This window comes from Polypterus senegalus, chromosome 17, assembly GCF_016835505.1.
Source record: "Polypterus senegalus isolate Bchr_013 chromosome 17, ASM1683550v1, whole genome shotgun sequence".
Taxonomy (NCBI): Eukaryota; Metazoa; Chordata; class Cladistia; order Polypteriformes; family Polypteridae; genus Polypterus; species Polypterus senegalus.
The window spans coordinates 56,282,891-56,297,929 of NC_053170.1; the positions used below are offsets into that span (position 1 = coordinate 56,282,891).

At 37.1% G+C, this 15,039-nt stretch overlaps 1 protein-coding gene across 1 annotated transcript in view; it reads left to right on the plus strand.

The window, feature by feature from the left end:
* The window catches only part of csmd2 (CUB and Sushi multiple domains 2), a 967,861-nt gene that overhangs the window by 727,196 nt on the left and 225,626 nt on the right, over window positions 1-15,039 (plus strand). The window contains exons 25-27 of the mRNA XM_039739491.1: window positions 1,587-1,743; window positions 10,894-11,085; window positions 13,429-13,555. Of these exons, the coding sequence (XP_039595425.1) occupies window positions 1,587-1,743; window positions 10,894-11,085; window positions 13,429-13,555 (476 nt within the window). The remainder of the gene's footprint in view (window positions 1-1,586; window positions 1,744-10,893; window positions 11,086-13,428; window positions 13,556-15,039) is intronic.

Genomic DNA, 15,039 nt, shown 5'->3' on the forward strand with positions numbered 1-15,039 from the left:
ATTTTATAGGGAACCAGGTCATAAAGTTTCAGTTCAGGTGCCACTTAAAAATTAAAATACCAATAAATGGTGTACATGTTCAGCCGATTCATCTACTGATAAGTGATAATAATGCATTCCTGATGGATGATGTAGCAAATATTCTACTCTTTTGGAAGGCAAAGGTGAAAATATCACCACTTTGAGACAGATGTTCAAATCTTTCAGCAAATGGGACGAGCCAGTATACAATTTTTAAGGAGAAAGACCTGCCAATGCTGATACAAACCTGACTCCACAGAAATGCATGCTCTCCAGTCACTTGGCTGATGAGTAAAGCAGTTCACATTTTAGCTTTATTGCTAGCTTTTCTACATAAACCTGCTGCATATATGCACTTGATGGCAGAATTGAAATGTGGATTATAATAAAACACAAACTCTGCACTGCTTTATGTTTGCTTATTTATGTTTGAAAATAACAATACAGCAGATAGGTTATCGGAGTATGTGCCACCACCAGTTTCCCTAAAATTGTCACAGCTGGTTTGAATATAAACCCCTTTGTGTGATCTCTGGATAATTATTAGCCAGAGGCAATGCCAAAGATAGCAGCTTTTTCAAACACATCAAAGGCAGGGGTGATTTGGTAAGAGGACCACTCTTTCAAAGATAAACTTGTTACTTTTCACATTTTTCTTACATTAATATGGATTGCTTTAGTTTTTGACACAAACAATAGGCAGCAGATTTTTAAAACACTGAATATTAATTCTAGTTTTTTCATCTCTCTTTTGATGTTAGCAATGTATATATTTAAGAATGAATTTAATGTAAACATCATGAGGATATAGCATTAATATGACTGGCAAACACCTGTTCTTTATGTCAGTAGTCAGGTCACAATCTACAATCATTCTGGTAGAGCAGATTAAGCCCTTCAATTTGCATTGTTAGTCAACATGGTAAACCAAAAACAAACCTCATTCACAGTAGGTAGGTTCAGAATATAAACGCTGCCGACAGACCCTCTGTAGTTATGTATGGGTGTCTCTGCTTCTTTAAAAACATAACACAGCAAATATTAAATCAAAATAATAATTCGAAAAGGAAAAAAATCAATAAAACTGAAAATAAACATAAAGCAGATAACAAGCCCTTGCTGTAACATAACACTATTGTCAGTTAAATCCACATAGACAAGAAAAAAAGTATAATGAGCAGTTTAAGTTTCATGAAAGTCAGACATTTTGGATCATTGAAAATCTACTCTTTTGATAACTACTTCTAACAATCACTAAAGTTTTTGCCCTCATAACCAAAGTTTTTCTTAAAAACCTACAGGTTTTGCCTAGACATCCTAGTTCATAAAGACTGATGCTTTCATTCAGACACTGACAGCTTTCACATTACACAGGCACAGAATAAAATTCTACACCTCCCTTTTCCATCTCCCTTCCAATGAATTCTAAACAACTTTGAAATTGCTGCAGAATTCTCACAGCTTTTAAAATGTGATATGCAACATCGTTTTCAGGAGGAGAGACTAAATACAGAGTTGTCGATTTCATTACCAGCATCTACTTTGTCTTTTTGACTTTCCTCCAGGTGTACGATGGCAGTAACAACACCGCCCGTTTGCTGGGAATCTTTTCTGGGTCTGACATGTTGGGAGTGGTCCTGAATAGCACCTCCAGCTCTCTGTGGATTGAATTTATTACCAATGCAGAGAACACCAGCAAGGGTTTTGAGCTGCAGTTTTCAAGTAAGTGTATGCAGTACGGCATGCATTGAACACCTGTCAGAAATGAGCTTGCACACATGCAGAGTCACATAAATCACAGTTATATTTTTGACAGCCTCATAACTTTCTTACAGTAATTCAGTAGTTTTCTGTTTGAGCTGATTCCAGAAGATAAACAATGGTGTTTTTTTCCACTGTGTTTATAATTCTTTGATTTAGATGTGAATTTGGATGTGAGTTTCCAGCTCAATTTGTACATAATGTATGTCTGAAATGATCTCAAGGTGAACTACAGTTACTGTCTTCTTGTGATCTTCTGAGTGGTAAACCTTTATAATATTCTCAGGTTTAATAAATCTTTACTCTGCCACCCAGTTCAAGTTGTCAGAAACCTGGACTCACCTCCTTCTCTCTTGCGCTAGCCGGTAACCCACACATCACAAGTGGTACCAGGAGTGAAGTCTTACATAGATGGATCTCCAACATGTGCAAAACCTCTCTCTGTATAATACAGTATGTTTCACTCATATTGGGGCTCATCAGGTGTATGCACATTTGCATCCCCTTACGAGGATCGAACCTCGGACGTCAGCACCTGAGACAAAGCCTCTGATGTTGCATCAATGCAACATCAGCTGGTTCACTTATTTGACAGGGTGAAGATCAGAGTATTACATTCTTAGGTCTGAAACGCAATCAAATGGCTAAGGTCTTTAATGACATGTTTGCCTTTCTAAGGCAGCAAGTGTTGATGGTACAGAACAGATGGTAGCTGGGTGCACCACACACACATAATTCTTGTAGGAAGATCTCGTGGTCCATAGTATCAGAAGCAAGAGTAAGGTCAAGGAGTTTTTTTTAAACAAAAAACTGTTTCAATCACATGTTTTAGGGCACTGATGAAAATTAAAGGAAAGTGCATTTAAAATGTAAAGAAGTAAATTTGCACAAAAATGTTTGTGAGAAAGTGGAACATAGAGAGTATTAGTTGAAGAGGAAATCCTAACAGCCTTTAAAAAGTGTTTAAATGGGACATTAGATAATTGAATGAGCTTTGAGAAATAGTCACCTTTTTAGTAAAGTGTCTTATATTGTAAATGCTATAAAGAAACATAAAAAACATCAAATAAACATAAAAGAAACTGTGTAAGAGTTACAGTACATATGAGAAAACTAGATTTGAAATTGGATGTAAATTACAGATAAAAGAAGGTTCTGTTGTTGGTTTCTTCAATACTTGTGCAAATCTCACGTTTCAGGGAAGTGTGGATGGAGGCAGCCTCAAGGAACAATATGATAGTGTGGTTGATAAAGTGAGTGGCATCAGTTCCACAACACCTGTGAAAACATGACATAGGAAGAACAGGAAACATACTGTAGAACAGAAAAGAAGTTATGTTACATCTCTAAGCGTGATAGGAGAAAAGGCTGTGAGGGGAAAGGAGACATGGGGTGGATATACAGAGAAGGATAGGACATTAGAAAGACATGGGCAGAGAGAAGTGATTTTACCTGGAAATATAGAGGCAAAATTGCAGCATGTTAGTTGGAAAACGTGAGGGATTTTTTGACAGGGTGAAGAATATGTTGAATAGCTTTGAACAGTCAACAGATGTCTGAGATTCTCTTGCTCAGAACACCGAACTACAGGGCAGTGATTTGCAGTGGAGTTCCGTTGTTCAAATGGATCATATCCTTCATGGTTAACGGGCAGGAGTTCCTTACTGGAAGACAATAGAGAGAAAATCAGAACTAAAAAACCTAATACAGTAATGACCAAAGTTCTGCTAAACAGTGAATTGTTGAATGTAAAAAGTGTTGGATTTATAGATGATTTCAGGGTTGAAAGACCCACCAGACTGGTTAGTTCAAAGAACCCAGATATTTGGCATCTCAACGTGTTAACAAAATAAATTAGGCATCTATTGAAAAATCAATATCTTAGCTACCAAACTGTAGCAAAATGGTTTCAAGTAATTTTCAGTTACCACTCACTGCTCCAATCATGAAGCTGATTCCAGATTTATTTTAATCCAACTCAAAATTAGTCTTCCTTATATTACAGTAATTGAAAAGCTAATGAGCTCTTACAAATGACTAAAATCAGGGCAATCAATTGAATGAGAAGCAAGTCGCTAGCAGGGGAAACAACCAAACAATAATACAATAATTGCTAACCACAACCAGTTAGCAAATCACAATCAATTAAAGATGCAGGAAATTTAGATAGCAATGGTCCAGACAAGTACATACATTAGATAGCTAGACAGCTAAACTGTCTGATGTAATTTACATTTAGTCAGCTGCAGCCATTTTGTGCCATGAAATATCATAATAAGGACACATATGACCCTTCCAGTGAAATATACTCTTGTGCTTTATGAGATATAATATGGGTTGTTGTATGTTGGTTTGAGGTCATTCAATTTCCAAGGAATTACAGACATTCAGAAACCAACTACTTTAATATATTCATTAAAGTTTCATAGAAAGCAATGCTACTATACATTAACAGCCTAAAAATATCAAAGTATAAAACTTAAGACTGAGATCATGTCTCAGCTCATCTCACAACTCCAAGACAATGGAGAATTTACAAGGAGTGATCGTTAAAGAATATGCCACCCAAAATTGATTTTATTGTATGTTTCTTACTCCATGTAGTTTGTAGTGATGGCTGAGACAATTTTTAATGTAATATTTTCTTGAATAACAGAAAAAAATTTGCTAATACAATTGCGATTTTTAAGGACATTTGAAAGTTTTTGCTGATGTCCAATGGTGGTCACCATTGACTATTACTTTGTCAGAAACTCTTTTACCTCCATTATGCATAAAAACATGAAGGTTCAGTTTTTCTTGGCCATCACTAAAAACTGCAGGGGTTAAGTAATATAATGAAATATGTCATTTTGGGTGACATATTCTTTTAAATTTTACCCTGTGACTATTTCAGGTCAGGAATGATCACTGAAGGTCTGGGACCATCTTCTGACAGATTTCTCTAAATATCCATGCATTCCTGAGCTGCAATACACAAATAAATAGTCAAAAAAACCATTGGTGGCTCTAGGACTGTAGGACCCTCCATCGTCCAAGTGCAAACCCTTCCTACCACCTAACTATTTCAGATTACATTCTTAGCACATGCTTGAAACTCGTGCAACGGTGGCACAGGGAGTCCATCACTGCGGTAGCTCACATCAGGCAGTCAGTTACTTCCACTGCAAACAGTGGTGTAATGGTTAGCACTACAACTTCACAGGTCCTAGAATACATTGTTTTCATTTTGCACACAGTTGCTGTCAATGGGGAGTTTACATTTGGGGATTGGTCCAGGAAGTTTGGTTTCCTCCTACATCTCAAAGATGTGCAGGGTATATTAATTAGCAAGTCTAAAATGGCCCAGCGTGAGTGGGTGAGCAAGATGGACAGGCATTCTGCCCAGAGTCTTTTTTTAGTTTTGTGCACAGAGCTGCAGGGATAGACTTTGATTCCCTATGGCTTTGGACTATCTACCGGTAACGTTATCAGAAAATGTTAGACAGATGGATTTAACAATTTTCTGCTTTTTGTATTTTACTTTTAAAATCTGAGCAAAATACTTATTTTGATAAGACATATTTGACAGTATATATAATTTTCTCAATGCACATTGCTTTGAAGAGTGAGCAAGTTTTCTTGATTTTGTTGAGAACAGTAAATGGATGATGTGTTTTACAATAAACAATATAACAGTGTACCTGAAATGTATTCTCAGTGTGTTCTGATGACATCGCCATATACTGTATGCGAGAATGGGCTAGATTGTAATTGTGGATCAGTCTGGAGAAATTCAGAAAAATCAACTATGAAAATTGCTAACAATGACTCATTTCTAAAAATGTTCTGGTATTAAAGTGGATTTTGTTTAATCTACAGACAATAATACAATATGTGACTGTAAATGAGCAATCAATAAAGCCAAATATAAAGCTTACTAATGTATGACTCAATATGACTAATCAACAGAAAATTGAAGATATTACTGTATACAGATATAATGGTGCAAAATATGAAATTGGCTAGGCAAGGTAATTATTTTTATATTATTATCCTTTAGAGGTTTTCCTGCTGTTTCTGTCTCTCATGTGAATGGTAACTCACAAAGTTGTAACAGCCTCTATAACACTTGTGGACATATTTTGTTTACATTTATTTAAGAGTAATTTAAAATGCTTCCTCTTCTGCATCTCACTGAGTATTTCAGTATCAGGAGTGCTCTTATTATGTATTGTGTTATAAATGATGCCTTCATGCAGTGGTTTTAATTTTAATTCTATAATGACATCCACGTGTGTGCTCCATATTATCAAGAACAGTAAAGATTAGCTGCTTTATTGCCATATGTCACAAAGACATTTAATTTTTTTTTTGCTTACCCTTAGTAAAGCAGACAAATTTACAATACAGTTAACAGCTTTCACAACATAAATTTCATTAAATTAAAAAAAAAAAAACATAAAATGACTCAGTATAATAATAAAATATGCATTATTCAGCAGTCCTTCAATGTTATTGTTCCAAGAGGGATGTCATTTCTATCAGAAGTGAATGCTTGTTTGGTTAAGCACATTAAATTTTATATCATATTTCCCTTGTATTTAGATTTACTGTACTCTCACATGATAAGTAAAGTTAACATTTAAAGATACCACTATGCATTTCAGATCTTCTTAAATTTAGCTCAGTCTTTCAGATATCTTCAATTAACTTGATGATATCATAAAATAAGTTCCGCTATATTTTGAAATATATACAATACATTTAGAAATATCTGAAATGCACATTAAGATATCTCATATACTTCCCCTGATACAACAAACTGATGTTCTGTGCATTTGAAGATACCCAATGCTGAATTGAAAATATCTGAAAGTCACTTTCTGCAATATTACATTTATATTTACTCATCACTAATTGTCAGGATTTTGATATACAAGTAAAGGAGTAAACTCCACAGGAAAAGATGATTAGAAATAAAGCAGTAAAAGATTTAAAGATATGTCAAAATGTGCTTATTTCTGACTTTTTTTACATGTAAACATATTACCATATGTTGCATTTCTGAATGCAAACTAAGAGAAGTATTGTATGACTGAGCCATTTCTGAAACTTGTTGGAATGAAAACCCACAGCCACTGTGGTACCCCAGGAGTGAATCTGGTAACCCCTGCTGGGGATAGACTCTTGCCTGTGTGTGCCTAAATATTCCTTTAGTGTATAGTATCGGTTTATGTGATCTTGAACCAGATGATGCTCAGTTAATTAAATAAGAATGCTGATACTTAATGAAGGCTCCTTGTAGCAAATGAGACTCTCAAATGAAACAGTAAACACACCAGTGATTTTTAATGCTTCCCATGACAGAAGCTTTATTAATATGCTTATAAGAAATGGAATGAGAAAGGTATATATATATATCATTTTAAGGAAGGATTCTATGAATCTTAATTCCATTCTCCACAATAAAAATAAATGTAGAAACATGTTTCGGTTATTGAGCCTTCATCAGATCTAGGCTTGTGGTGCAGGAAGAGGTTAAAGTGAGAGATGGGAAGGAGAATAAATCCAGAGGAGATGAAAGCAGTGGCAGGCCAGAGTGGGTGTGAAAGTCAACAATTACAGACGATAAAGAGTGAGGTTGTAAATATGTCTCCTTTGATACTGGGACATTGAAAAAGTTTGATGGCAGGAGCCAGTAGCTGCCATAGGGTGTCAGTGATACACAGAGCAAATTACATTGTGGAATTCCAGTATATTGTAAGCACTTTTGCTTCCAGCGAAGGACTAGAGAACATTAAACAGTTTAGTTCCCACAAGCACTCCCCTTCACATTAACTGTTGCTATTAAATTCTTCTTTGCCATGGCTGTTCTTTTTTGTCTATGAGATTTTCCAGGTAAAATGAAGGCTCATTTCAGAACAATAGTAATTATTAATTAGCAAAATGAACAAGGCTCATGATGTTTCAACATCAACTGCTTCATTTGTATCTTTAACTCAAAATATTTAGAGAGTAAATCATCCATCCATCCATTATCCAACCTGCTATATCCTAACTACAAGGTCATGGGGGTCTGAGTAAATCAATGAAACTTTATTTATATTTCATTCCTTTATTATAGAGCCAACTTATTAGGTGACATAGTCACAACTTCCTCAGGAGACTGAGTAAAGCCCGGATGTCCCCCACAACCCTGTGCAGATTCTACAGGTGTACTGTGGAATCCATCCTGACAGCATGCATCACATCCTGGTACAGCAACTGCTCAGTTCAGGACTGCAGAGCTCTGCAGCATGTGGTGAACACAGCACAGCAGATCACGGGCACACAGCTCCCTACGATTGATGACATCCACACTACACGCTGTCTTAGGAAAGTGAACCGTATCAGGAGGGACCCCAGCTACCCTGGGAAGCGACTAAAGTCTGTTCGGATGTGCACCTCCTGTTTCAGGAACAGTTTCTACCCAACTGCAATCAGACTCACGAACAATCAGTAACTTTGTGTCACCTCCACTGCTACCTGCACATATACTTCTGCCACTGTATCTATTTATTCCTAGGATTTTGGTTTCATTTATTTACTTATTATATTCATTTATTTATTATGTGTGGGTTTTATTTCTTTTTTTTTTTTGTCTATGTTCACTGTCTGCAGGGGCACATGCAAGCATTGTACATGGTATTTGTACACATGCTAATAAAGAATTGAAATTGAAACTTGGCATCAGTGTGTTGCAGCTCACACACACATATTGTATGTATACTGACAGTAAGGAAAAGTGAAAAAAAACTTAATCCAAAGAAAAAACAAAGAAAGGTCAAAACCGTGAGTCAAACCGATCTTTCATCAGAGCCAAAACGAAAACAGAAAATCAGACATCAGAAACAATAATTTGTTTTATTTTATTGTTTTAATTTGTTAATGGGAAGTCAATAAGTAAAGTGCTTTTATAAAACACAAAGTAGAGGGGGTTCTTATTTAATGAATAGCCACAAGAGCAACCTTTTAACTCCTTTTCATGTAATTGATGTCCGATGTTGTGACCCTTGTGACTATGCCCCTGGCAGTCATGGTGCTCAAAGAAAGTAAAGATAGCACTGCAACAGGACACTAAAAATAGAAACATTTCCAGCCAACTTCAAATGCAGAAACTTACATTATATTCATAATTCTCAGTTTCCAAATCCCCTAAATAGATGTAGGAAGCACTGTAAACAAACACATACAGACTATTTTGAGTATAAAAATTATGTGATACACATGTTTTTGGGGTGTGAGAGAAAACCAGAGAACCTGAATAAAAATACAATCAGATATAGCAAGAAATTTGGCAACCAAATTCAGTTACGTAGAGCTGTGAGTTTGTAGCACTAACCATTGCCCCACCACATTGACTTGTTTCGCTTGTTTTTTGTGGTTAACTAGCTCTTGTATTGAAGTATATCTATTAGCAGGCATTCCCCAGCATCACAAACCAAGTGTTTAATTAGGGTCCAGGTACTAAGTGTGCTACGTGTCATTTTACAGTTTATCACAGCTAGTGAGTGCTCAGCGGTTCAACGTGTTGTGAAAAAGCGCATTATAGCGCCCGACCCGGCACAGACCACGCAGAGGCACGTGTTCACACTCAAGAATTTTATTTTTATTTTCTTCAGCCGTGGGCACACGTCTTCCCCGTGTCCCACAGGTCAAACACAGTCCAAGCACAAAAACCCAAACACAATGCAAACTTTCCTGCTCCACCACTCCTCCTAGGCAACCTCGTCCTCTTCCTCCCGATTCTGGCATTGGTTGCTGGGAGGCAGGCCCTTTTATACCCCACCCGGAAGTGTTCCAGGTGCCTGACCACCTGGTCTTAATTGCACCTCTGGGTGGGGCTGATAAACCGTCCAGTGTGGTGGCTGGTTCTCTGCAGCACCCCCTAGCGGCCACCCCATCTCCCAACCGGGCTGCTGTGGTGGACTCCATGTCCCATGGAGCCACGGGGGAGATTGAGGAGAGATCCACGGCCAGGGAGACTGCCCCCAAGCGCCCCGGGGGAGGTACTGCCATGTCCATGATGGCTCCCCCGGGACGTATGCAGCAGAGGCGTCCCGGCCGGGCATGGGACCCGGCTGTCCGTCACAGTGTCTGAAAGTTGGTAAATAAGTCACCATTTGCTTAACCTGAAAATTACTCTGCAAGGGAACAAAAAAGAATCTGTATTGTTTTAGTCAGAGAAGGCCTCTGCTGATAAGTAAGTAACCACATACTCTATGTACTGTTCTAGAGGTTTAGACTTTATATGCTTGGGTTACTTTGTAGTCTTTGCTTTACATTTACAGTGAATATTTTAGATTTTAATTTTCCAAATATGAGCCTTTACCTTTATATCTTTATATATGGGATACTGTATATAACATTCCACAGCATGCATAGTGGAAGAGAGAGCTTTGGTTAAAACTTAAACAGTAGGCTATTGAAAGTATTACCTTGAAAACGGTTTTCTACCCTTTTTCCTAATCTTTTAAAATCATCTCTTAAAAAGTTTATTGCTCGGTGTAGGTCATCTTCTGCACAGTGGAGAATGCTGGTCTATATTTTCTCCAAGTAAATTAATTTCTTCTTCACTGCCTTTTCAGTGATCAGGTTCAGAGTTCCACATAATATTCTATACCACAAACACATACAATACTATGCATTTTGCATGTATAATTATTCTTTAGTTAATATGGATATTAATACTTTTTTTCTATTTTTTTAATAATCTTTTTTGGTTTTAAGTCTCCTAGTAAACGTGAAGTAAACTAAGGCCAGTTGTCCACAGCTAATATAAGTCTCAGAAAATAGTAAACCCTTGAAACATGGCAGTCTTTGGGAAAAGGTAAAGTCAATGCCTAGCTGAGCAAAACATGAAAATGACAAAATTGTGCCTTTCTGCGGCCTTGTAATTTCACAGCATCTTATCGGTAGCCTGGTTTCATCTTAACTATTGTTTGTTAAATGGAGTAAAATGTAAAGCTGACTGGAATTTCCAAGTTAAAGAAAAGTTAGAAGCCTTTTTGCTGGTCTCCTGTTCCACACTCCTATCTCTTCACATCAGTCTTTGTGTCTGTTTTAATTCTTTCTCTATCTACCCAATAGGTTTTGAACTGATTAAGTGTGAAGATCCTGGAGTTCCTCAGTTTGGCTACAAACTCCAAGATGAGGGCCATTTTTCTGGCAGTACAGTCTCCTTCAGTTGTAACCCTGGATATTCAGTACGAGGGCAGAGTGTATTGACATGCTTGACGGGTGAACGCAGGGCTTGGGACAACGTACTTCCTATCTGCGTTGGTAGGTCTTTGCTAAACTTTTCAGATTTTTCTATCAAACAACATTTTATACCTAAAAAAATATTTCGCTTTTGCTGTCCTCTATAATAACAGTGAAATGTGTTTTGACATATGTGTGTAAATGACAGGAATTGAAAAAATAAGCAGTAATGTGAAAAAAATTCTACAGACACTGAAATGTGCATTTACTTGACGTTTCCTGATAAACTGTATAAATTGAATTTCGTTGTTTTATAATTTTATTTTAACATCTGTTGTACAGCATGCACCCTTTAGGTTATCAAATACAGACACATTTTCAAATTGCACTCTTCTAAAAAGAGATCATTTTAAATAGTGATGAATTCTGTGCAGTCATTGTGAACCAGACTGTTACAAGGTCTGAGACCAAGGTCATTCGATGCCATCTTTTTAGACATCAGGTACCAGCAGAAAGAGAAAAGGAGACTACTAAAGCTATGTCCCGCTCCTCGGGTCTGTTGATGAAAGGGTGGGGTATAAATACCATTCCTTGGATTGAACTTCACTGTGCACCTCACCTTAGTTTAGTCACATGCACTTCTTATGTCTAAAGGTCTATGATCACTGTAAGTACTGGACTTGTCAAAGAGCAGCAAGAAAGTACTAGCATAGGTTTTCAGCCACCTGCAGTTACAGTGGGCACTGAAACTCACTTCAGCTGTTACTTCAAGATGTTTGAAACCCATGTTGTCAAATATCCTACTAAAAATTCAGTCTTAACTACACCATTTATCCATTTATGAATCCATTTAATGGTCATACCCCGGAAATGAGCAAATTGTGCCACTGGTGTTCAAAAACCTTTAGGTTAAATTCATAATGGAGATTTGTTTTAATTCAGTCACAAACTGTGTAAACTCAGAAGCTGCCAGGCTGAATAAACTGAAACAAGGAGACAAGATGCCATCTACAGCAAAACATTCATTTTCAATGGTTTTATTCACAGGTTATACTTTTTTCACTGCTAGAACTCAGACGTTCACATATTTACACAGCAATTTCTAAACTCAATTTGAATTTACAAGAACTTCTTATTCTTTGTTGTATTATTCACTTCAGAAAATAGTTAATACGAGTGCTGTTAACACTTTGCTTTATTTTAACTAAATGTCCTCAAGAAAAGAGAAGAAAGGGAAAAAAAAAACTCTTTTTAGATTTCTACCATCTGGAAACTGTGAAATTGGCTTTAGATTGTGGATACAGCTATCCATTACCGTGACTATTTATGGAGAATCAGAGAATTATTTAAAGAGGCGAGTAGTGCCATGTATTTAAAGATAGGAATCAATGCTTGAAATTACATGGTCCGTTAGAACAATGTCTTATGATCAGATGTTCTGGGGTCTGCACACACCATGAATAATTTTCTACATATGTTTCATTAACTAGAAGTTCAATGCAGAGATAATATCAGTTGAGGTGTTATGTGCCAAAGCCTAATGTAACTATTATTAATTTTTGTGTGTTCATGATGAGAATCAATTCCAGTAGATAAAGTAATAAAACTGCTATTCCCAGTGCAGGCATTTAAGTACAGAATACCTAGTATTGTAGCTGTAATGCAGTGTTTTCACTTATAGCCACAATTACTTCAACCCATCCCACTTTCCTGTAATGGAGAGCTCATCCAACAACAGCATGACAGTGAATTAGAAGTGCCAGGAGCCTGAGAATGTGCTGACAGCCTAGATTACTGTGATGACAGAGGATTTGTTGTCATACAGCTGTTGTGATGCACCTGACGTGCTCAAGTCAGATGATGGGTATCAGTCTTCAGTGTAAAAAACAGAATTGCAGACAGCCAACTGCAGTACAAATCCTTAATCTCCACTTAGAGCCCTTTTGTCTTATGTAGTTTAGAAATTTTGTGATTAATGGATTCATTTGTTATTTATAAGACTTTAAAAGCTTTATTTTGAATGGACTTTAAAAAACAAAAAAGTGCATTATTTCTTCAGGTCCTTTTTCCGTTATCTGGTCATGCCATCTTTGATTCTGGCTGTCAGCCTCTTTAATCTGAATGTATTATTTTACAACTATGTCTGCTACTTTTTGAATTAAGCATGTCCAATTCCTTCAGTCTCGTGAACACTTCTGCTCCCAAAAGGACATTTCCATTTTGGGTAGCTAAGTTCAGCGACGGGATAGTAAAATTCTTTGTTTTAGGCATTTGGCATAACCACTGTCATCTGAGATGCCTAGCTGTACATTTATTTGTTGTTTCCAGCTTTTGCTGTTTGAAGAATTTGATCAGACGTGGCACTGATTTTCTCAGATTACTTCTGTTGACTTTCTTGCTTTCTTTTCCTTTCCCTTTTTTTAGCTGAATGTGGTGGTCACATTAAAGGGGAATCTTCTGGACGAATTCTTTCACCAGGCTATCCTGCACCTTATGACCATAACCTCCACTGTGTCTGGACCATTGAGGCAGATTCAGGAAGCACCATTGGGTTAGTAGTTTTTGTTATGTTTCTGAGTTTTCCATAAAGGATGAAGTTGCTTAAACAGAAGAACTGCCAGTAGTTACCATAATAACAGACTTTAACAGTAATGACATTTGTTTAGTGATTCGGGAGGGAAAAAAATTCTTCAGTTGTTGCTTTTGACTGCACACATCACTGAGCTGGACTTTGTCATACAGGCTTCTATATATAATCGATTCTTTTATGCCAGAAGTAGCACATAAAAAGGAAAACAATAATAATAGCCAAAATCTGACTAAAAAGTGAAACTAGATTCTGTAGCACTGCATGGTGGTTGCCAAAGCTTAAGCATTGGATTTTTTCTAATTTTATTCCTCTTTCAGATAGCTTGACATTCTTAAAAGGACTGGTCGTTTTTGCCACACTGGAGTGATGATTATGTGACCTGTCAGGTTCGCCCTTTTTATAGACTTTCCTGTCACTCTGAAGCTGCTCTTTTAAATAACGGAAAGTTGTCTCCTACTGTTTCCTGTTGTTGATTCACTACGCACTGCCATTATTCTGGTTGCTGCCTTCCCTGGCTAGTTTGCAGTGCCTTATAAAAATATTTATCCCCAATACATTAGCAGTATTGAATATTTGCAATATAGAAGCATGATAGGTTTAATTTGTTTTTTTTGTTCAACACTGATCAACAGAAACACATCTCTGTAAATTGGTCTAAATTAATTGCAAATATTAAACACAAAATAATGAATCTCATAAATATTCACACCATTTATGTCAGTATTTAGTAGCTGCACAATTGGCAGCCATGACAGCCTTGAGTCTGTATGCACAGGTCTCTATCAGCTTTGCAGATCTGGACACTGCAGTTGATCCTGATTTTTCTTAGTAAAACTGGTCAAGCTTTGTCAGGTTGCAGGGTGATTGTGAGTGAACAGCCTTTTTCAAGTCCAGCCACAGGTTCTCATTTGAGTTAAGATCAGAACTTTGATTCACCCATTCCAGAACATTAGTACTGCTGTGTTTAAGCCATTTCTAGCTTTGGCTTTATGTTTGGGCTTGTTGTCTTCCAAGGTGCAATTTTTTGCAGACTGCATTGTTTTCTTCCATGATTTTCACTGTATCTCCTCCCCTTGCTCTCACACATATTCTTACAATATGATGCTGCCACCACCATGCTTCATGATAGAGATGCTGTGTCTTTGATAACGGGCTTTAGTTGGCACCCACCAAACATGATGTTTAGTCTGATGCCCAAAAATCTCTATTTTGGTTTCATCAGACCATAGAATCTTCTTTCAGCTGACTACAGAGTCTTTAGTGTACCTTGTGGCAAACGCTAGCTGGTGTGTCATGTGGGTTTTTCTTTTTGCCACTGGCCTGCTCTTTGCCGCTCTCCCATAAAGCAGTGGCTGGTAAACCACCCAGTCAAGAGTGCTTGCCTGCACTGTCTCTCCAATCTCAGATGTTGTAGCTTGTAACTCCTTCAGAGTTCTCATTGGTCT